General features: G+C 42.6%; 1 protein-coding gene and 1 long non-coding RNA gene across 6 annotated transcripts in view; one reads left to right on the forward strand and one right to left on the reverse strand.

Moving 5' to 3' along the window:
* The first annotated feature begins 2,963 nt into the window (after window positions 1-2,963).
* The window catches only part of Rap1gds1 (Rap1 GTPase-GDP dissociation stimulator 1), a 575,856-nt gene continuing 554,311 nt past the window's right edge, over window positions 2,964-24,508 (forward strand). For 2 of the 4 annotated variants that reach the window (XM_050121753.1, XM_050121755.1), the window contains exon 1: window positions 2,964-3,163. In XM_050121753.1, coding sequence (XP_049977710.1) covers window positions 3,160-3,163 — 4 coding nt within the window. In that variant the 5' untranslated portion in view covers window positions 2,964-3,159. The remainder of the gene's footprint in view (window positions 3,164-24,508) is intronic. The other 2 variants (XM_050121752.1, XM_050121754.1) reach the window with 1 other exon arrangement.
* Window positions 17,379-24,508, reverse strand: part of LOC126488352 (uncharacterized) — a 124,491-nt gene continuing 117,361 nt past the window's right edge. For both annotated transcript variants that reach the window (XR_007588658.1, XR_007588657.1), the window contains exons 2-3: window positions 19,882-19,962; window positions 17,379-18,821 (exon numbers count right to left, since the gene is read on the reverse strand). This is a non-coding gene — a long non-coding RNA (uncharacterized lncRNA). The remainder of the gene's footprint in view (window positions 18,822-19,881; window positions 19,963-24,508) is intronic.

Consider the following 24,508-nt stretch of genomic DNA (forward strand, 5'->3'; position numbering starts at 1 on the left):
TTCAAAGAACTGTAGAACGTGGCATTTCAATAACTTAGGGTTCTGTTGATGTGAGACATGATCACTCCTGGCAGCACTGATCTATTCCTGAGAGAAGGTTGGACATTGAAGACACTCCTCTTGGAGCTTGTTCATGTTCCTTGAGTTTCCCTTTTAATAAAGAAAAGCCTTAGTATACCCTATTTGGAGCTATTATAGAATTATCTAATTCTCATTCCCCTCACTTGACACATTCCGCTTCATTTTATTTTAAATTTTCTTTTATTCTTATAAGGAAGATCTCAACATCTTTTTTATGTGGGTGTTTCTCTGGAACGTATGCCTGTGCGCCATGCAAGGGTGTGCTGCCCTCGCAGGCCAGAAGAGGGCGTTAGAATCTCTGGAACTGGAGTTACAGATGGTAGCGAGACGCCAAGAGGATGCTGGGAACGAAAGCCATGTTCTCTACAAGGGCAGCCAGGGCTCTTAGCAGCATTCTTGCTCTCTTTCAGGACAAACCACTGGTTGGTGGGGGGATGGACAGAAAGATTTATCTATAAGCAACTTGCACTAAACATTTGCTGTGTTAGCTCGGTTCTCAGCACTAGGGATGTTATGCCAATAAGAAAATGCAAATGCTACGACACGTTTCAGTGCGATAGCTGAAAAGCAAAATCCAAGCCAGTCTAGTGAATGCATTACAGAGAAAATAAAGTGTGGAAATGAGGATATAAAGGGGTGTACAAAGAGTATAGATAAGACGGCTATGGAAGGTCTCATAAGGTGACTTTTAAATAAAAACAGGAAAAAAATCATTATATTCCCAAAAAAGGAAAAGAGTGATGTAGAATATATATATGTGTGTGTGTGTGTGTGTGTGTGTGTGTGTGTGTGTGTGTGTGTGTATGTGATGGTATATCCTTTAATCCCATCACTTGGGAGGCCACAGGAGAAATGTTTGTGAGGTCCCTTGGGCTACACAGTGAGTAGGCAAGCCAGGACTATGTAGCAAGATCTGATCGCAAAACAAAACAAGCAAAAAAGATTAGGTGTTACTCCTTAAAGAAGCCACGTCTAGTTGAAGTACCACAGAGTCTCACTACATGCCAGGGTATTAAGAGTCCAGCACAAACGCTATGCTTGAATTTCCCGTGATTGTAATTGGTAAGAAAGTTAAAGGGATGGCTTGTGGATGCAAGAGGAGCAAAAAATCGCGCTTAAACTAATGCCAGGTGGGAGGACAAAAACCAGCTGCTTTTCTAATTTCAACTCATGTATGCAAATGAGAGCTAGCAGATACCCTGAAATTACTGTGACATATAATTAGCAAAGGAAGTAACAGAAAAATTAAAGCAAGTTGGAATTGAGAATCGAGAAGACATTTGTGGATGTTCGGGAGGGAAGGACAAACATGGGAAGCCGCACAAAGATCTAAGGAAGTTTTTTTGGAAACATTTAAAAAGGAGAAAAAGAAAAAGAAGTGGAATACGGCCCGTGTATGTTTGTAAGGTGGACCTTGGGGTCCTACTGGCTGAACTGTGCCCCAGACGTCATTGCAGACACCAGAGTCGATGGGTCACACTGAAGTAGAGTGGCCTTCCCCAGTCTACATGACCAGTGTCCTTGTAAATAAGGTAAAACTGGATCCATTAACACACAGGGAGACTATGTGAACGCTGGAGTCACAAGCCAAAGCGTAACCGGAAGTTAAGAGGTGCCCTCAGAAGATGCATGGGGCCTGCCCTGGTTTGTCTTCTGTCCTCTAAAACTTCAGTGATTTTCTTGTTCGAATCCCCTTTGAAGCGGTTATGACAACACCCCTAGGTAACTTTTGCAAGATGATTTTTGAGGCGAAAAAGAAAAGTGTTTTTCTTCAAAAATGGGATGCTTAACTGCTACATCAGTTTATGCTTGAGCGGCTATAAATTGATCACACCTGCCTTTAATTATGTCGCATTTTTATTTCAGAAAATCACGTAAAATTCCAGGACCTAGCATATCCAGAAGCGGTTCTGATCTGTGTATGTAATATTAGATACTGGTCTGTGAGAGTCACTGATCAAGAAACAGTCCCTTCTGAGGAAAGAGACGTGAGCTTCAGCTACCTTCTTCCTACCTATAGTCCAGGTGCTAATCAACCACACAGCGGTCAGAACAAACCCAAGTCTCCTGCAGAGAGCCCAGACCCGGGGGTCCGAGCCTCATGCGCATGCCCGGTGGCGAAGGTGCCAGCCGTGGGAGCACTTTGGTCACTGTCCTTAGGCTGCTCATCCTCCAACCGGGTTACCCCGGCCGCAGTTGGACTTCTAATTTTTCTGACTTGAACAAGTCTTTCCTGCTCGGCTCGGCGTGAGAGCGGCGGGCACACCCCGGAGGGCCCGGTCCGACGGCAGCCCAGTTAAAGGGCTTTAGGCGCGCGCTCGCCCAGAGAAGGCGGTGACCTTGCGGTCGCTGTCCGCTTGACCCGCTTTCCCGCGCCAGCCTTGCGGGACAACCTGACCTGCCCCGGGGACACGAGCGCGGGCATCCGCGGGTTCCTCCGCCCGGCACGTGCTCGCCTGGGGCGTCCTCTGCACTGCCCTGCACAAACCGGGCTGAGGCTCCTGTCTGCCGGGGTGGAGGTGCGGGGGGGTCTCTGCCCCCCACAACCTGGTGACTTTAGTCGGGCCTCCGCCCTCTAGGCGACAGCAGTCAGGCTGCACGGCGCCGGTGCACAGACCCACGCCCCCCAGCGAGCTCAGCGCTCACCGGTCGTGGGCAGGAGGCGAAGCTGGCCTCACTGAGCATGCTCGGCGGGGAGGGCGGGGCGCTCGGCCGCGCGTTCGGGAGGGCGCTGCTCGGGAGGACTCGGCGGCGCCTCGGCGCCCGCCCGCCCGCACGGCCGCACGCTCTCTCCCTCGCTGCTCGCTCGCTCGCAGCCGCGCCCGCCGCAGGCTGCGCCCGCCCCGCCCCACCCCGCCCCGCCCCGCCCCCCGCCGCTCGTCCCCGCCGCGGCCGCGCCGCCCGCAGCCGCAGCCGCTGCTCCTCCCCGGCGGCCGCCCCCCGCGGGTCCCTCCCTGGCTGCGGGAGACGCGGAGGTAGAGGGAGGACGCCGCCGCGCCGCCCGTCCGCCCGCCCGCCCGCCCGCCCGCCCGCGAACCCTTCGCCTCGCCCTGCCGCTCCTCGCTCTGGGGGAGGAACATGGGTAAGTCCTCCCCGCCGTCACAGCCTGACATTTTTTTTTCTACCCCCTTTTTCCCCTTCAGCGTGCTGCAGGCTGGTGGAGCATTTTCTCGAGCAAAGTTGCCGGCTGGCCACCGGTCGGTCGTCGGGGTGCCGGGCGGCGGCCCTCCCCGGGGAGCACGGGTGCACGCGGGGAGCCGGGCCGGCGGGGTCGCGCGCGGGGTGGGGTCGGCGGCCGGCACCCGCGCCTCCCCTCCTCCACGCCGGCTGCCGGTCGCCGGGCCGCGCGGGGCGTCCCCGGGGCTGGGAGGCCGCCGTGTCGCTGCGGCTGCAGGCTCGCTCCCACCGCCGGCCCGGGCACTTGGCGGAACTTCCTCCGCCGTGGGCGCGACCTCTCCCCAGCAGCATGCCTGCAGCCGGCACCGGCGCGGGGCGAGCCGGCAAGTTGGTCGGGAGGGCGACTTCCAGCCGAGCGCGAGAGGGGACAGCCTCCCAGGCGGAGGTGGGGGACGGACCGTGGGCCACGCGAGGCTGGCGGGAGCCGCTAGCTGTTGAATTTTGTGTTGGGTGACAGCGGTGTGCACGGCTGGCTCCCGGGCTCGAGCGGTTTTCTTGATTTGCTTCTTCTGGCTACAGTAGCAGGGAACTGTAAGACATTGTTACACATTACGGAATTTACACGCTGGTTATTCTTTCCCGGCTCCCCCTGCCTAAATCTGCATAATCTGATTCTAGTTCCATTGTATAGAGTTAATCCCCAAGAGATTGCATATTTCAGAGCAATCAATGTTTGATAAAACGGTATATATTTGAGCCTGAAATTGTCATCAGATACTGCTTAGCTGTGTAGACTTCCAAAACACCTGATAATTCTGTCCTGTAATTAAGAGCGAAAAGTTTCCTTTGATAGTAAGAACTCAGATCCTCTTCCCAACACAGGTTCCCCAGTTTGCTTCCACTCTTGTCTGCCGTAATTTCCTCTTTTTCAAAGTGGTTTCCTTGGCGTCCCTCCACTGGGACTTTCTTTCCCCAGTCCTCTGGGCAAGTTATTTATGAGTGTGCCCCTTTCATCTGTCAGGAGCGTGCTCAGCGCTTGTTCAGGGGTAGGCCCCGGCAATTCTGAACCCTCAAGGAAGTGTCTGAATCTACACATGATGTGGTGCTGTGGTCGGGTTTCCCGGAAGAGCTAATGCCTGGAGCTTTGAGTCAGACCTTTTGACGGTTCTGTAGGAAGAAGGCAGTTGGCGGAGGAGGAGGTGGTGGTTTGAATGAAGAAGAAGAAGAAAAAAAAAAAAAACTATGACCCTGAATTTCATGTTCACTTGTTTTTCTTCTAATTGAATACTGCTGATACTTCAAGCTTTTTTTTTTTTTTTTTTTTTTTGGTAAAAACAGGATTATCCCATTTGTAGTCCCTTTCTCTAGGAGTAGAATTTTTAATGAATGCTAATCCAGATTTCTGCATGTTCAAAGGATTTTAATTACAGGTACAGGTTTAGTGTAGAAAAAGTCTTTTTTTTTTTTTCCAAGTGAGATTTAGTTCAAACTCTTTTTAACTAAGCCATCAAAATGTCGAATCAATGTTTTTTTAGTGGGGGAAATATCCAAGGTCTGTTGTAAACTAGGGAATAAAAATACTCAAGACAGATTAAATTATTTAATCATCTTAACATCTTGAATGCTCTTGCTTGATTAAATTAAAGACATGAGAGGAAGCCAAATAGAAACCCATCTTATTTTGAAGCTCCTCGGACCCCCCCCCCCTCCAGCCCTTGGGGTACCTTGTCAGGATTCATTTGGGCACTTACGTCATCTCTAATGGGGTTATTTGTATGTTTTGTACATGTACTCTTGAGTTCAAGAATTTTATCTTAATTTTTGTATCTTTTCTAGCACTTTTCACATAGTAGGTGTTCAGTAAAATTTGGTCAAATTATTCTTAATACTGCCATTTACTTCCAGCTCTTGAACTTGAAAATGTAGGCCTTGAACAAATACATGGATTGGTAGACACACTGTATAGATAAAGCTGGAGCAGAAAAGTCTAGTTGTAAGGCCTTTCATTTAAAAAAAAAAAAGGTTGTAGTGTCTTGGGAGTATGGGTTTTGAAGTCAACCTTAGGTAAGCCGTTTCCTTCTGTATTGCTATTTCCAGTGGTTAAGATGTTTTTGTGTGGTCAGGCCGTATATGAAATAATAAAACATTGAAACCTTGGAAGATAATCTTTTTTATCTGAGTCAGTGAAGTTATAGCAACTCCTAAAATATACTAATTAATGGGAATTACTTTTTAACTCTGTCTTTTAAAGAATAAGGTGTATTTATTTTAAGATTTTTGTGTGTGTGTGTGGTCCTGGGGTTGAACCAGGGCCTTGTGCGTGTTTGAGCGTGGAACTCTTAAAGGATATCTTTATGACAATGATTTGTTCTCCATAAGAAACAACGGCAATTTTCTATGTAGCCGTGCAGATCACAGCTATTACTTTGTGTATATGCTATTATAACCCAGTATTGATTGACAGTCAAGCTAATGGAGTGTACCGTGAGGAGGAGAACAGTGAGAAAGACAGCCACACTTCGGGGTTCTTAAAATCGTAGGAACTGTATGGCCCACAAATAATGGTCATGGAAGTAAATGTATGGGTAGCGGGTAATGGCACACATGTCTAGTCCCACCGCATTGGAGGACAGGCTGAGAACAGCCGAGGTTCGTTAGCAAGAGGAAAATTACAGAAGGGTGGGTGACAGAAGTGAGGAAGTATTAGCAGTTACCGAGTAGCGGTAGAGTTGGGACTGTTGCTGTCGCTTGGCAATAATGGCAGTTTCACAACAGTGTCTCTCGCTTTTTTGACATTCCCTTTTCTTAGGTCTCTATGTCTTAGGATAGTGCATTTTTTTTTCTTTTGTAGTATCTGTCGATGGAAATTTTGGTTTAATGTTTGTTCTGGAGAGAGAAAAATCATTAAAATGAGCAGTAGGAAGTCTGTTCTGATTACCAAACTTTGATATTTGAAATTCAAGTTTGAAATATACCCCGTATCTCCGAAGGCTTACAGTCATTCCTGTCTGTGTGGGATGGTTTTCTGGAGGCAGTTTCTCAGTAACAAAGCAAGTTTGTGAGCTTTGTCTAAATGAATGGCCTTACAAGGCTCTTTCTGAATTGGACTGAGATAGGGACTGTGCTCAAACTGCAGAGGGATAGAATTCTTTGGGTGCACGCCACTTATGCAGTATTGGTGCTTGAAGAATTCCTGGAATTAAGTCAAGGATAAGGATAGTGATGATGGGAATGGTTAAGTTGGCCTACTAGTTTTCACTAGCAATGTTTGCAAGTTCCAGAGTTCTCTCGTGATTGGTTTTTCCGTTTTCTCAGAATGGCTTTAGATATCTCTTTAGATTCTCTCTCTCTCTCTCTCTCTCTCTCTCTCTCTCATTTATCATCCATCTATCTATCTATCTATCTATCTATCTATCTATCTATCTATCTATCTATCTATCTAATCTGTCTATCTATCCACATACAACTTTGTATATACCAGATCATTGGACATCAGTGTATGATAGTTAATTGAAACTCATTTGAGTTCAATATATAACTGGGATTTATTTTTAGTGACTATTGATTTCCTAACATGATTATATTGTATATTCACCACATAGAAGTAATAATTTCAACATGAATAATAGTAAAAAAGTAATGATTTGCACGATACAGATACCTACTTTAATGTCACATCTAAGTGCCTATTGATTAATTTTCAATGATGATTTTAATAAATTTTATAAAAATTAGTGAACATGCCTCATGGGCCAGAACAGGAGTCTTCAGAATACCGTCAGGTGGTAATCACCAGTGTCTGATGTCAGGTTATCATGCTGCGCTTTATATAATTTCAAAACCTTTTCAACAGTTAAATAATTGGGTGACACTCCATGTTTTATTAATTCAAAGAAATAATTTATCTAAGAGGATAAAACCTCCTAAAATCTTGATTTTAAAGTAGTAGCTTTCAAATTTTAGCTTGCATAAGAATTGTTAGGCGAGCTTGTTTAAAAAAAAATGACTGGGGCAGGCAGCCCACGCTTCTGATCCAGTAGGTTTGCGCTGCTGAGACAGTCTTAGGTGGTGCTGTATTGGGAATAGCACCGGGCAGCCCACGCTTCTGATCCAGTAGGTTTGCGCTGCTGAGACAGTCTCAGGTGGTGCTGTATTGGGAATAGCACCGCCACATAGGAGAGGCTGGCAGACTTTTTCTGTAAAAGGCCGTATGGTAAGTGTTTTAGACTTGCAGGCCAGGAGGCAAAGTGAAGAGTGCTAACTGAAGAGAGAAATACATGGTGAAAGAAAGATAAACATTCTGCAGCCTTTAGTGGGATTGAAAACCCAACAGCGTTGATTGAAGACAGCTTGTACAGTACAAAGTGTGAGGATTGAGTTGTTTTTAAGTATTACATCACACTTAATTACGGTTCTAACTTATCGTCCTATCAGACTTGATCGTAGATCTTCACCCATTAATGCAGATCTGGAAAGCAGTTTTATGATTTTTGTCTTAAGGTTTTTTTTTTTTTTTTTTTTTTTTGCATAGATATTGCCAGTTACGTACAGTCGAGGACTAATCACGGGGTCCTGTGCTCTACATATGTTCTTAATGAACATATTTCTTGGATGTGAAGCATTTTGAGGCTTCTTCCCTGTTCTCTTGATACGTCCCAATTTGCATTCAGATTAACTGCTTCCAATTGAAAACTCAGTGGGAGCTCCTGGTGAGCTTGGGAAAAGCTGCAGCTGTAGTTTGAGCTTGGAAACTCTACCTGTTAAGTTTTGTGACTGTGTGGAGAGAGGTCTTGGTTAAGGGCTGACAACACAGGAACGGCACTAAAGAGATCAGCTGCTACTTCTGATTTAAGAAGTACCCAGATGGCTTTACTGTAATGTAAATTTCTCATTATCAGTTTTACATTGACTTCGAGATGAGATGCATTAAGAAACATCACATCTGGGCCGGGTGGTGGTGGCACACGCCTTTAATCCCAGCACTCTGGGAGGCAGAGGAGGGTGGATCTCTGGGAGTTTGAGGCCAGCCTGGTCTACAAGAGCTAGTGCCAGGACAGGCTCCAAAGCTACAGAGAAACCCTGTCTCGAAAAACTAAAAAAAAAAAAAAAAAAACCAAAAAACAAAAAACAAAAAAAAAAAAAATCACATCTGAAAGGAAATTAATTTTCAAAGACATGGGTTTGGGCTAGTTATCTTCCTTCGTTCCTTCCTTTCTTCCTCCCATCCATCCATCCATCCATCCATCCATCCATCTGTCTTTGCTATTTGTAGTGAGCATTTTTTTTTTGTTCAGATCATCTTCTGTGCCTGATTTTTTTTTTTAAATTAAATGCCAGTTTGCTAGACTTTCTTACTGTAATGCAAATTGAGAGTTTTCGGTTTCTTCTTTGATAGAGATGGACAGAACCGACAGTGGGTGCAAATTAAGTTCCCTGCTTGTGGTACAGTCAAATGATTTATTGGATTAACTGCTTTTCTCCCCAAAAACCTGTTAGTGAAGAACAGTCAGCTTCAAAGAGTGTATGTTTTAAAGCACAGCTTGTAAGTTAACTAAAGTAGCCTCTTTGTGTTCCTCGGGTATCTTCACCAGCTAGTTGTAACACATCTTACTAGACTCTGCTTCAGGTTAGACAGGACTAGCATATTCTAAGCTTTGAAAATACTCTTTCATATCATTGTTCTATGTAAAAGCTTTATTGCATTAAATTCTTAAGTAGTTGGGGATTGACTTTTTGGGAAAACAAAACAAGCAAACAAACAGAAACCAACTGATAACAGGTAACTTACCATGAGCCAGGAAAAAATTCCCTCACAATCTTTTGGTTTAGTTTTCAGTTGCACTTTGCTATTATTCCAGTTGGCTGTGAGAGCATTGCAAGCTCTCGCCCCCACGCCCTGCTCTTTAGGATGCTGGTGATCAAGCTCAGGTCTTGAGTTTTGCAAATGAAACACATTGCCAGCTGAACTTGTTCCTGTTGCATTGACTTTTCTTGGGGAGGCACAAAGGAACATCTAATCACCCCAGATTGATATCCAGGAGAGGCCAAAGGTCAACTTAGTCAGACCAGTGAGTTTGTAGGGCTTGCAGATTGAGGGCTTACAGTAGCATGCATGGTTCCTTCCCTGTCCCCCAACAGCTGCATCACTGCTAAGTCCACCCTATCATGATGGCTACAACACAACATGGAAGCGGCATCATAGGGACCTGCTTTCAGTTAAACCTCTATCCTTTATACTCCTGGCATCTGAATCTCAGGTGACTTCTGACTCCCTAGGGAGTCCCAACAGCACTAATACCATCACTGGTACCAAAGACCTGGCTAGCACTGTGTTGTTCTGTTCTAGTTGCCATAGCTACCAGGGGCAAAGCCCAGGATGGAATCCTGTTATACCTAGGGAAAAAACTGCCATAAAGCACCTCCCCAGACCCTAAAAGGCTGTTTATTCTTCCATTAGTATCTTGAGATTTGGCTGCTGCAGTCAATATAATTAACTCACCATGGGTAAGTAATTTTTTTTTTTTTTTGCCTGAGTAAGAAATGTGCCACTTGGAAACTAACTTGGTTTGCATCCTAATTATCATCATCTCTTTGATTATTGCTATCCTGTGCATTGGGGATGTGATGGATATTTAGTCTGGCGATATTGATGTATACTATATTTTTCTAGTATAGCTACAGTGTTAGTGTATAATTATGATTTGCTATCCACGCCATGACATGATAATCTGCATAATACCAAATTTCTTGAAAGCTTAATATTAGGAGGTAAGATGGTCCTCAAGCTACAGTGTGCTCATATTGACAGGCAACTCTGTTGTAAGTAGAAAATATAGTAAGTTATTACTTCTAGTCTAACTTACCTACAGAATACTATGGTAATCCGGTAAACTATAAACTATCTCTTATTTAGCTTTAGGTCCATGGTACTGAGAATTAGTATTATACTAATGTTCCCTGGCATGGGAACAAATCAAAATTCACTGTGTGGTTTATTCTCCAATATGTATTTCTTTTACCTGATCCTAATGTTAAAGCATAGAAATTGAAGCCTATCTATAAACTTCTTGATTTGACATGGTGGTCAAAATGAAATGGTGACTTCTTTTTGTTGTTGTTTTTGTTTTTGTTCTTTTGAGACAGGGTTTCTCTGTAGCTTTGGAGCCTGTCCTGGAACTAGCTCTTGTATACCAGGCTGGCCTCGAACTCATAGAGATCCACCTGCCTCTGCTTCCCCAGTGCTGGGATTAAAGGTGTGCGCCACCACCACGTGGCGAAATGTTGACTTCTTAAGTAGTCTGCAAATGTGGCTTCCCTGGACCTGCATTCCTACATGACAACTGATTAGTATTGAGTGGAGAATCCTTCACTAAGGCTGTGTGGCGAAAGGCTGATATCATAGATTCATTTAAGGAATTAAATTGATGTTAAACTCTATGAAGTTTTCATCATATTTTGTATCCTGCAAAGTTGACTTATGAAGTTATATGAATTCATAGTATGTGGGGTTTCTATTACTGCTTCTAAATTACAAAAGATTTGATTGCATTAAAATGGGGTATGGTTGAACTTCATTTTGAAATTTAATAAATTTAAAATTAAGAAGCTATGAAAATTAAGTCATACAACTAGCCAATAGCATAGCTGTGATATATAGTTATGAGCTATAATTGAGCTGAATTTTCAATTGACCAGAATAATTCAGAGGAAGAAAAGATTTATTCTTGGCTTTTTCATAAGCTGTAATATAGAGGTTGAAGAGAAGACTCAGTTTTAAGTTTACTTCCTGCTCTTAGAGAAGACACAGTGTGTTTTCCAGCACTCACACAGTGGTTCATGACCATCAATAACCGGTTATAGGGGATCCAGTGACTTCTTCTATGTGAACCAGGCATGCACATGGCACATCCATGTCCATCGTGTGTACCATGGGCATGGTACATATGTTCATCCAGGCAACACATCATACACATAAAATAAGTCTTAAAATAAAATTAAAAATGACATCTGTAGTATAACCTTTGACAAGTTACTTGAATTCTTTATATACTTATTTTATCTGTGCCGTAAAAATACTGTCACTATTGAATAAGAACCAAAGAATAGATTAGAACTGAAAATGGAAAGTAATGGAGCTTGTTTCAGAGCAACTGTGACACATTGTAACACACGCTAACACATTGTAACATTGTAATATACTGTAACATTGTAACAAATTGTAACAAATCATGACATTGTAACAGGCTGTAACAAATTGTAACATTGTAACACAGAGATCTCCAAGCTGAAGCACCTGATGAGAGCTTCACCATCTCAGACCAAGTGCAGCCGTATCCTTTATTTTTGGTCTTTGAGCATTAATTTTATTTCCTAGGGAAAATAATGGGATCATCAGAGTGTAATAGAGCTATTAGATTGTTTCTGAGGAGTATTATTTTATTATGTTTTACAAAGACTTCCCTAACATTTAAGAGTTAACATAAAATTGTTACCTACAGGAGAACTACAGAACAATAATGCGATTAGGTGACTTACTGTTATTTTTAAGTTATGGGAAAAGACTTACACAGATTATTTACAATAATCTCAAATAACTAGTAAGTTCTCTTTACTTGTGCTGGGATTTCTTAATAGAACAAACAAGCCAGTGGGATTCATTGTACGTCCACACACCGTGGCTTTGAAAGCTGTGAGAAATGCATACTGTCTTAGGTGTTGTGAAACAAGAACTTTGTCAGGTTGGAGAAAACTATTTGCTGGACGTCTTGGAAAATATTCTTATTTGAAGAGTCACTAAGTGGTTGGTACTGATTATTGCAAGCAAAGCCAAAAGTTGATGAGCGTAGCTTCATAGAAATACGGATGCCAACTGACCCTCATAAAATTGGAAGATAGGTTTGGTTTAAAATATAATGAGAACAAATAAAAATTTTATGTGAACTGATAAATTTCCTTCTACCTGCAGAAATTCATTGTTGGGGAAGATTATGATGTTAAGCTACAAGAGAGTTCACAGCTGTCCACTGAGCTGTGCTTCTGGCTTTGACATGGTTTGTACAAGCACAGTCAGTCAAACGAGAAGAAGACAGCATTACCAGTGTAGGTGCTAACAGAAGGTGACAGAGCAAGGAGTACACACAGTTATTCTCCACTTCTGCAGAAGCTTGTCCTCTAATTGTAGACAAAGAGTAATGGAAAGCGATGAATAATAGAGACAGACAAAGCCATAGTGTGGAATCCTCAGAGAAAACACAGACTCCGAGAATTGAAATAGTGGCAGATCCCAGATTTCAGCACCCAGTGCACCTTCTCTGGCACACACATGTGTCTATTCCGTGTAAGGATCTAGACTGTTTTCCTAGAATTTACTTCCTTTATGAGCTGAGCACCTATAAAAGCTGAGTCTCTCGTAGGCATCCCTTTTGATACTATGGCAGAGACTGTCCCTAGCCATTTTATTTTGTTTTGTTTTTAATTACAAATTTAGACATGTGGACAATTGTTACCTAGTACAACTGGTTAATTTGGTTGGAAATTTTCATTCTTGAGGAGCTTCTGTCTACATACAGAAGCTTATGGAAAGTCCTTGTTTTTGCACAGTTCTGGTCTGCTCAGAGTGAGTTTCATTCATCTCTATGAAGTGCTAACTGCCTGGGCAGAAGAAGGGCCAGAGCTCTGATTCATTCCAGCATTGGTCCATACTCTGGCCATGTTATCCCGCTTCTGCATTCAACTTGGTTCACAATACTTTCTTCACAGGAAAGTTGCAGTTATTTCATAAGATGTATGAATGTGAGCATCCGTTTCCAAAACTGAAAATATAATCACATTTGGAAAACTTGATCTTGTATGTTTATTGTGCTTACATAACCATGCAGTGAACATTGTTATTATAACAGATTATATTTTTGAAAGATGGCCATAATAATTTTTTGCCCCACATAACTTGCTATCCCATTTGAGAGTTAGGATCTCTTTCTCCTGTAGGATCTTAATATGCCGGTGACTTGCTTTTGATCTGTTGAATACAGAGCTCAGCAGGAGTGTTACACTGTGTGACTTTCTTGTCCCAGTCATAAAAGTTACTGTTGCTTGTTTGTTGGAACACTGCTCTGTCTGCGTGCCCAAGGCTGTCAGGGTAGTGGGCAGTGAATAAGGCCTTGTGAAGAAGTGTTAGTGTTGGGGGTTAGGCAGGTAGTCCTAGTGCTCAAGCCCTTTCTGGCTAGATCCAGACCTGTAAGCACATGAACCTTTGCATGGCTGAGATGGTGTTTCAGATCCAGCCATTGGGGCGCTTCAGAGTCACCCCGAGTCATCTCTAAGACTCAACACAGAAAGTCGGAGCTTTGTAAGGAAAATAAGCAATCTGCAGTGTGTGCGTGCACATTCCTATCTCAAAGAGTCTGTGTGGGTAACATGATGGCTCTTGTTCATACCAGTAAGTTTGTTGTGTTTGTTGAATGGTGATAATTGGAGCATGTCCTCAGTAAGAAACAGATTGATACTAAAATTCATCATAGAAGTAAACAAATGTTTCCTGTGTTTTTCTGTAGTTTCACATGTGAATAACTTGGTAGGGAATTTTGCCGGGAAGTCCTGGTAACTGTATGACAGAGTATTATTTTATTCAGTAGTAATTGCCATCTTCCAAAATAATGATAGGTAGGTAGCTAGGGTGTAACTAGAGGTTTCTCTTCTGCGCCCCAGTTTCCGAGTACCCACTATGAGGCTTAATATTATTTGCAAACTGTTTGGCCTATTAGCTCAGACTTATTATTAACTAGTTCTTACAACTTAAATTAATCCATTTCTGTTCATCTATATAGTGTCATATGGCCATGGCGTTACCTCACATCTTGCTTCTCTAGCGGCTTGCTGGCGTCTCTCTGATGCCACCTTCTTTTTTCCTGTATCTTTTCTTGGATTTCCAGCCTGGCTTTATTCTTCCTGGCTATTGGCCAAATCAGCTTCTTTGTTAACCAATGGTAATAAAACATATTCACAGCATACAGAAAGGCATCCCATGTCACAAGCGGTTAACAATAGTCATTTTTAGCATTCGGTTGCTTCAGAAGAAGGTGTGTATGTGTGCTGTGTACATGGGCACAGAGTGCTTCTGGAAGGATACATGAGGAGTACTAACACAAGCTGCTTCTCGGAGTAAACTGGGATATGTAAAGGAATGCTCATTGAAGTAAAAATAAAAAAATGATTTCTGTATTATGAAAATGGGGAGAGCTATGTTGTGTTCATCTTTGTGTCTTTAGCATTGAGTGTGATGTTTAGTGACTGGGCCTCTACTTCATAGTGGAAGAAATAGAAAGTTGATGTTATCTTAATTTTTGATCGCCTTATGCATAACATGTTTAGTTTTTCCTCACATAGCTCCTCAGTTCTCAAGAAGCTATTTATAGATCTGTATTTGTCCATGTTCAATCAGAAGATGAACCACAGAAAGATAGATAGATAGATAGATAGATAGATAGATAGATAGATAGATAGATAGATAGATACTGTTGTGGGATTTCAATACTTTTAGCCAATGACTTTGGGGGTTTACGAATCCTAGGGTGTGGTCTTGTCTGCAGAAGTGACAACTTGTAAGTTTAGGGAGAGGATCTCGCCTTCTCTTGCTCCTGCGCTCTCTTGGTTGGTTGGAGTGGAGCAGGCGACTTGCTCTTCACCCCAGGACAGAACAACTGGACAGAGGCAGCTGGATCAGCAGCAGCGTCTAAACCATTCTGTATCAGTGAGTGTTTACCCCTATTTTATACCTAAATAAATTCTTGAGAACCCTTAACAGACTCTCAACAGACTCTCAAGGCATCTCACTACAAGATATTGTAGCAGGAAACATGAAATCTAAGTTTGAAGACATAGCTTATTGTTCAGAGCATTTTTAAAATATTTTACTTCATGTTTGCATGTATGTTTGTGTGCCTGGTGCCAGGTCAAGGGTGTCAGATCTCCTGGAACTGGAGCTATAGGTGGTTGTTAGCCACCATGTGGATGCTGGGAGTTGAACCAGAGTCCACTGGAAGAGCAGCCAGTGCTCTAACCACTAAGCTATTTCTCTAGCCCCTGCCCAGAGCCTATTAGTGCTTGCTCTTTAAGCCCCTGTCTCAGTTGGTGGTGTGATTAAGAGCCTGGCACTATTTACACATGGAAGAGTGCACTGTGGAAGAACCCTAAACCTAAGACGCCAAAGGCTTATGTACGTGCCTGCCAATAAATATACACACGTATCTTTATCCATTCCATAAATCTTCCCTTGCAAAGAAGGAAGCGTCTCTGTGTATCGCCTTAAAGACGAGTTAGAAACAGAGCTCCACAAAGAAGAGGCTAGTATGCAGTCGTAGGGCATCTCCAGAGAGGGAACCTGACTTTACTGTACCCTACCTTTTTTCCCTCCAGTAATTACCATGGTACAGAAATGCCAAGAATAGAGGAAATTATCCAAACAGTAAATTTTTTAGGTTTTGTGTGTGTGTGTGTGTAGTGCATACTTGTGTATATGCTTATGGAGGTCAGTGAACAACTTCTGGTAGTACCCTGAAAACCGTTGTCCACCTCCATTGAGACAGGGTTTCCCGTTGGTCTGGAGTTCATCGATTAGGTCAGACTGGCTAGCCAGAGATGCTGAGATCCTGCTGGCTGTAGAGCTACAAACTGCCGAACATTTTCACGTCGATTCTGAGGACTGAACTCGCCCTCTCACGTTATGAGGTAAAGAACTGTGCCAGCTGAGCTACTTTCTTAAATAGAATATTAACAATAAATTATTGAGCAGTGGTAGACTAGGGAACTCTAAAGCCAAGAAAGCCAAGAAAAGGTATCCAAGGAAGGAGAAAGCAGATTTTTTTTTTTTTTTGAAATACCTAAGTTTCATTGTTCTGACCTTTCTCCCTGGTCGTGAGGTCAGATCCAGAGCCCCGCATATACTAAACTTGTATATGCTAGCAGGAAGCTACAGTCCCTGGTGGCAGCCTTCTGAGTAGCAGTTCACTTGAGTTTACAGGCCAAGGCTGATCTGTGGTCGCCTGGCCTGAAAGCACAACTCTGAAGGAAAGGAGGCCGGCAGTGCTGGGCTGAGTGCACAGAGAGTTGCAGCAGAAGGTGAGGAACTGGGAGGCAGTGCCAGAACCTGGAGCTAGAGAAGCATTCTGCAGGAAGCCAAAGTTCTTCTGTCTGTGAGACAGGGTCTCCAGCACCTGTATGTAAGGGAGTGCAGAGGCAGTGCCGAGAACCCTGGCCTGACCTGAGGGTTAGGTGGACTGTCGGGACTCTACTGTGCGGAACTGCATGAGTTCCGGGAGAAGCAGGGGATGCCTGGGAAAGCCATCACTTCCAGGCATTTGACACTGGGAAAAAATTTCTCCAACCTCTAACTTCTCCCTCCCTCCCTCCCTCCCTCCCTCCCTCCCTCCCTCCCTCCTTCGTTCCTCCCTTCCTTCCTCTGACAGAGAGTCTCATTGAACTCTTGAGTCCCTGATTGAGCTGACCTGACTGGCCAGAGAGCTCCAGGGATCTGCTCCTACATCTGCCCCCATCCCCAACACTTACAGAAGCACCCTTAGGTTCCCGTGATCCTATCTATGGCTTGAGCCCTCTCCTCAGTCCTATCTCTCTCTAGCTTGGTGTTTGTAGGTCAGGCTGAAGGTGAACTTGCATATGAAGAACAAATAGGTTAAGTTGATATCTGATGTAATCATTTGTTCAGAATTTATTCGTTTGTTTTAAGCATGTGATGTATTCGTGTTTTTAACCAGTCATACGTTCTGTTTTCTTTGTCTGAATCTGTTGTATGGTTTTCCTCTGCTGTCAGACAGACATATCCTAGAATCTGGGGCAGAACTTAGAGGTAGGATATCGCTTACACTTGAACCTTAAGTACCAGGAATCAACAATGCATCATAAGCAGGCACTTGAGCTGATGCTGAAGAGTTGATGCTCGCAGCCTCAGTATTAAGTCTAAACCTGTGTACTAACTTCAGGAGCCAAGTGGAGTGTGAGAGTTAAGAAAAAAAATAAGATGGAACCTTAGATGGGAAACACAGGCTAATAAACTGCTGAGACATTGTTCTGGGAGAATCCTAGAGAGTGCTGGTATCGTGAGGTCTTAGGTGGTCACTCAGGTATCGTAGGCGGAAGAAACTGTAGCAGGGCAGATAGGTTTCAGGTGGATATTTTATTTTTGTGTTTATACAACTCAGAAGTGAGGTTTGCAAGTACAAGTACATTCCTACCATTTCGTGTCTTCCAGAACTTTTCCTCTGTGTAGAGGTTATTTCAGTAATTCACAGCAATCTGGTAATGGCAGGTTTTTACCAGCATTGTTCCAGTATGGTTCTTGGCTTTCTTTTAAAGAGTTTAACATGCTATCAACCTTTATTAACTTATCTACATTGATTTTTTTCTCTATTGTCTTCTATAACATCCTGGTTATTGACCACTATTTGACATGGAACTCTAGTAATTCTTTTCATTTAGGTGCCTGTGGAGAAAACATCACCCCAAATATTTTACTTGTTCAGTTCTTAAAGAATTAAGCTTAAATCTTACTGAGACTTGCTCTGTGACTAAATACAAAGATAATGTATTAATTTGTCATTTCTTTCATGTTGTATGCTAAAACCATATTTGACAGTGTAGAACAGGAGACAGTTGTTGAACTCGTGGTGGATGTGAAATAGAACTGAGCTGTGCCCTGCTCTTAAGCACTAAGGTTTAGTATTGAAATCATGAAGACTGGCTGGCTTTCAGCTTAAACATGACTCTAGTAAGACAGCAGGATTTTTCTTCACTACTTCAGAATGGATGAGGCCTGGGCTGTAGCTCAGTGTTGGAACGTGTACTTAGGGTAGATTGAACTCAAAGCCTTCAGCCACAACCTGAAAGAACGTAGCAGAGAGGGGAAGGGGTCATTGCTCAGAATGTTTTTTATAAGAAAGAAGATTGCTCAAAAAGTTTTGTACCGGCTTTCTGAAATAGCAAGAGAAGCAACCCCGCAGTGATTGGAGTCATTACTTTTGTCATAATAAAAATATTTCTTAGTCAAGGCAATTTACGTCATAATTTGTAACAATATGTAAGTACAGGAAATGGAAAAATTAATGTTAAGTTGTCAGGCTCTATTACATTTTCACTCGGGAGAGTAATGTGAAAATGTTTGAATTTCCCGTCCAATAAAGAATCCACCAATAGAGCTTTATGTACACAAAAGTATAAAACTAAGGAAATGAAAAAAAACCCCACAAAATTGGAATTGTATGGATTTTTTGCAAAAATAATTTTCTGAATCCGTTTACTAACTTAGGAAGTTTCCTAAGTTTCTAATTCAGTCCTGTTTTAGAAGTTGACTAAATTCACGAGGTCTTGTTGTGTATGAAGTCAGCTTTGAGTGCAGTGGAAGAGGCAGGTGATGGGTGAGGTGTATTTGCAGCTCGTCTGTGGGATGAGGAGCTCCTCCCTGTGGGTAAAGAACAGTCTCAGTAGTCGCCTTTCTCCTTGCTGTCTTCAGATAACTGGCAGAGAGCAGCTTAAGGCATGAAGGATGACTTTCCAGCCCATCATTGCAGGACAGTCAGGGTGGCGGGGACAGGAGGCAGCTGGTCACGTTGTACCTGAAGTTTAGAAGGCAGAGTGGAATGAAGGCAAATGTTCAGCTCACCCCATCCTCCCCCACCACTGCCACTGCCCTACCCACCCCTGCCATGACCCCCACCCCCTCTACCCAATCCCCCACCAGCACTCACCCCCACCCCATCCAATTCCCACTCCTGCCACCTTCTTGTATTATTTTTTGAGACAGAGTCTCTCTCTCCATAGCCCTGGCTGGCCCGGAACTCGAACTCACAGCCTTATGTTTGACTGACTGGCCTTTCTTTCATTTGGTCCTAGACCCCAGCCCATGGGACAGTGCTGCTCACGTTCATGATAGTCTTCTCTCTAAAGTTAGACATTTCTGGAAATGTACTCTAGGCACACCCTTGTGTTCAAATGATTTAAACTCCTGTCAGGTTGACGATCAAGATTAATCTTGATCAAGTGGATAAGTGTTGAGTAGATGCAGGGTTTCGGTGTTACTGCCACTGGTAGGCCATATTGGGAACAAGCTCGTGCATGTGAATAGGTATACTATATGCTAGGGCTATACATGCACCAATAAAAGTGTACAGTTTATGAAGTTTAGAGTTTACATCAAATAAAATAGCTTATTTTTTCTTCACACATAGCATTCCTACTTCTTAAATGCTATTTGAATGTCCTCCAAGTAATGCAATATGCACTTTGCATAGTAATTTTTATCCAGATTCATCTTTTCTACATCATGTATTTGTGCTTATGAGGCATATTTAATATTTATCTATATTCCTGTTAGACCATGCTTCTGTGGGACAGTGTCATAAGAACTAGTTGAAAGAAAATGGCTCCCTATATATTACCTTCCTTAATATTCAAGGTTTTTCTTCGACTCAGTAATAATTCTGAAAGTAGTAATAAATTAATACCTTTTAGCTATTGTTTCTGAGTTCTTAGTTGTATGTGTGGGTGTGTGTGTGTGGTGTGTTTAAACTAGCTGACATTTTGACAAATATCTGTAGTAGCTATAGCAATTAGAAATGATTTTTCTACTAACTTTTTTGGCTTGCTAGGAAGTAAGCTCTTGCTTTGTTCACTTACCTCTCCCATCCTGAGACTCGTGAAAGGTGGCAGTGGTGTTAGGAACATGTGCTGGCTGGTTTTCCGTCCACTTGACACAAGCTAGAGTCATCAGAGAGGAGGGAGCCTCAATTGAGACAATGACCCCAAGAGATCAGGCTATAGGCAAGCCTGGGGCAGTTTTTTAGTTAGTGATTAAAGGGGAGGTCCCATCCTGTTAGGACTGGTGCCATCTCTGGGCCGGTGGTCCTGGGTTCTATAAGAAAGCAGGCTGAGCAAGCCATTTGGGAGCAAGTCAGTAAGCCGCCCTCCTCAGCGGCCTCTGCGTCAGCTCCCGCCCCCCAGGTTTCTGCCCTGCTTGAGTTCCTGCTCTGACTTCCTTGATGATGAACAGAGATGCAAAAGTGAAAGCGTTAGGAAAGTTGGGAATCACTGATTCAGAGGCAGCTGAAGCTATGCTACATTTCAGCATTTTAAATAAATTCAGGTCAATACTTAAAGAAATGTTACTGTGAATCCATTTCTAAGACAGTGTTAAAATGTCTCACATCTTGATTTAAGTAATTATTATGTGAACACATTTATCAAAACTCACCTAATAGTAATTTAAAATCTGTACATTCGAGTACATGTGAATTATCTCTCAATTTTAAAAGCATATATTGGAAAATAAAAATGATTAGGCTGACGACTTTTTTCCTATTGGCCTCAGGCTTCCTAATGGAGCATCATCTATCACAGTGACACCTCCGGCCCTCTCTGCCTCACTGGGCAGCCACCTCCGTCCCCTTCATTCCCTGCACAGGAATAACTGATGAGATTAATATACTGAAAGGAGCCAGGGACGGCGGGTACTGTGCAGTTGTAGGCCCAGCTAACTGGAGGCTAAGACCAGAGGGTCATGTGAGCCCAGGCATTCAAGACTCGGTAATACAGGCAGAGTCCAGTCCAGTAACTAGTTAGCTAGCTAGAGTGGATGTGGACACTTCTGCCTCCTTTGTGTCTTTCTTGTTTGTTTGTTTTGTTTTTCAAGACAGGGTTTCTTTGTTTAACAGCCCTGGCTGTCCAAGAACTCTGTAGACGACCAGGCTGGCCTAGAACTCACAGAGATCCGCCTGCCTCTGTCCTGGATTGCTGGGACTAAAGATGTGTGCTGCTACCACCTGGCTTATCCCTTTTGTGGCCTTAATCTTTTAGAAAAAGGTAACAATTTTATTTCTCCAAACCTTTGGTTGCCCACCTTTGACAAATACAGAAAATAATAAAATTCAGCAGTGCGGTTCCTGACAGGTCCATGTGACAGAAGGAGTCAGTAAATCTTGTCAGTTTAAAATTCTGTGTAAACCAATGGCATATGTCTCTAGAGGTTCTAAGTCTCAGTAGGAAACAGAGGGCAGTAATTTTAGACTCTTTCATGTACACTATGATAAGAAATCTCGGGTAGGAATCTTTACCATGCAGATTATTGTTCTTAGAAAGTCCATTTAAACCCTGTTTTGTATTTACTGGTAATTCAACACAGTGAAAATGTCTCAATCTCCCATTGCTGATGGGTATCGTAATAAGAAAGAAATGGACAAGCCCCTCAGTAAACAAACATTTTTTTACACTTTTTGTTTTTGCAGTGGTAAGACTCAAACCAAAGGCCTTATATATACTATGGAAATATTCTAACAGAGTTATGCTTTAGCCTGAAAATGTATTAACAGCAAAAGTATTTCCCCCAAAAATATCTCTTTCATAGAAGACAACGTGTGACTTATTTTATATTGGACCAAGAGAGCACATTACCTGGTAGTCAACATAAATAACCCTAAGCAGAATTTCACTGTTTCGGAATGCCTGTTCTCATGGTGCAGACATTCACGGAGATGCACAGACTTCAGGACTGGGCCCCTTTTGAGTAGCTTCCTTTAAAAAGTTATGTGATATTTAAAAAAAAAAAATCACAGGGTCTGAGTACGAAACACTGTGGTTAGGCTGACCTCAAACTCCTGAGTACTGAGATTAAAAGAGTGAGCCATCAGGCATGGCCCCGTGATGCTTTTATTTGTGATTTTACTTGAAATCTCATTAAAAAAAAATTAAAAAGGTGGGGCGGTGTTGGTGCGCACCTTTAATCCCAGCACTCAGGAGGCAGAGGCAGGCGGATCTCTGTGAGTTAAAGACCAGTCTGGTCTACAAGAGCTAGTTCCAGGACAGGCTCCAAAAGCTGTAGAGAAACCCTGTCTGGGGAGGGGAGGGAGAAGGGGGAAAGAAAATGAGAGCTGTCTGGCTGGGGGTATTTATAAAGAATGCCTTGAAGGGCTAAGGAAGAGAAGGTTTGGGTGGAATGGGCAGGGATAGCCTCTGAGGTGATGATGACATGTACAATGGAACTTAAGAGTGCTGTCGGCGTGGCACTGAGGATGAGGGAAGCCATCAGAGGGACACAGACGTCAGTGATAGGTGTCTGTGGACCGAGGTGGTGAGAGACCTTTACAAAGCATGTTGGGAGAATAAATTTAGAAAGAAGGTTATATAGTTAGTTTTGGACTACTTAATTTGTTCTGACTGTAAAATACATAGGAGACTGGATTTGAAGGCGTGGATATTAGTATTTGTAGAGATTATCAGTTAAATCAGCCAATTAGTGTTTATTGAGTGATTCTTACAGTGTATTGCATTGCTTTGTGTTGTAATTTTGAGCTGTTTCTTTAAAACTGTTTTTACTGGGTGGGCACGGTGGTATATATCTTCAATGCTAACACTTGGGAGACAGAGGCAAGGGGGTCCTTGATCTCAAGGCCAGCCTGGTCTACTAGCATGGTCAAGGCTAGCTAGGGCTGCATAGTGAGACTCCAACAAAAGGAAAATAGTTCTGTTTTTACTCAGTTTAGAAATGTTATATTTAGACTTATGTGTAAATTATTCTCTAGTGCAATCTAGTATCACAGTTTAAATACATGCTAAGTATTGGGGTAGGACATACAGGTTGAACGAGAATGTGGGCACTGAGTAGAACAGCTGTTGTCAGTCCCCTTTGGTGACCCCATCACAGGTATCCAGCCAATCAGATATTTATATTAAAATTCATAACAGTAGCAAAGTTACAGTTATGAAGTAACAGTGAAAGAATTTTATGGTTGGGAGTTAATGTGGGGAGCTGTATTCAGGGGTACCAACTTCACACGGTTGAGAACTATTGAACTAGAACATGCTTTTTTCTTTCAAAACATCTTGATACATATTTTTTAAATTTAATTTTTTCCAAAGAGTGAATATTATATCTCCTTAAAATAAGGATACCACATTTCTAGTAATACCATAAACTTGCCATGTACAAAACTTGTTTAAAATGTATGCTCTTTGGATGGAGATTTAACTGAGTGATAGAAGACTTGTGTAGGTTTTGGGCTGGGTCACTAGTGCGTGCATGTGCACGCGCGCGCGCACACACACACCAAAGGGGGGTTATCTGGAAGTAAGATCTTATTATTGGTCCATTATTTTCAGTTTTTACTGTGTTAGTTTTCTTTACTGAAAATGGTATGGTTAGTATTTGAGTTAAAAAGACGGCTGATATTTCTGTGTACACCAATCAGATGGTATTAGTATTAAATCTTTACTATCGTGTTTTATAAGCCTTAAGAAGCTTTAAGAATGTTCATGATAGAGTAGACTTTTATTATTTTATGTGTATGATGTTTTGTGTACATGTATGCCCGTGTACTGCATTCCTGGAGCCCTTGGAGGTCAGAAGAGGGATTTGGATCCCTTGGGACTAGAGTTGTTACAGACAGTTGTGAACAGCCGTGTGGATGCTGGGAACCAAACCCAGGTGCTCTGAAAAAGCAGCCAGTACTCTTAGCTGCTGTGCCATCTCCCCAGCCCTAGGAAAATATATTTTAACACAGCCGTTAAGGATGCATTTGAAAAGCTCTACAGTAGGAAACTGGATCTGTGTGGAAGACACATTGTTGTGCTGTGAACCGCGATGGTTGTAAAGAACACTGGTGCAGCTGCAGATCATGGGGAGTTCTTCTCATCCTGCCTCCTTTCTTTAAATTAGAGAGAACAGACTGTCTGTAATGTGTTTACTTCTCACTGGTAAATAGTTTGTCGCTTAAAAGAGAAAAAAACCTAGCTATATTTCTTGTTGGTGATAAAACTAGAGTTTTTCAAGATAAAATTGAAAACATGGGAAACTTAAATCACATTTGTTACATCGATAGCTTCCCAATATTGAATACGCTTCTTTAAAAACAAGATTCGTGGTGATATAATAAATTCAGTAATTTGAAATCGCTTAGTGAGCTATGTCAGCACTTGGTGATAAACATAATTCAGTGCTAATGTTTTTTAAAATATTTATTTATTATGTATACAATATTCTGTCTGCGTGTACGCCTGCAGGCCAGAAGAGGGCACCAGACCTCATTACAGATGGTTGTGAGCCACCATGTGGTTGCTGGGAATTGAACTCAGGAACTTTGGAAGAGGAGTCAGTGCTCTTAGCCACTAAGCCGTCTCTCCAGCCCAGTGCTAATGTTTTTTTTTTTTTTAAGTGACTCCTGCAGAAATATAAACAGCCTGTGTACATGAAAGATTTAATGTAGAAGAGATGAACAGATTCTAATGTAATGGTTGGAAATGACCGAGGGGATTG

This window comes from Alexandromys fortis, unplaced genomic scaffold (assembly GCF_014885135.2).
Source record: "Alexandromys fortis isolate MF-2015 unplaced genomic scaffold, M_Fortis_MF-2015_v1.1 scaffold_196, whole genome shotgun sequence".
In the NCBI taxonomy this organism is placed as follows: Eukaryota; Metazoa; Chordata; class Mammalia; order Rodentia; family Cricetidae; genus Alexandromys; species Alexandromys fortis.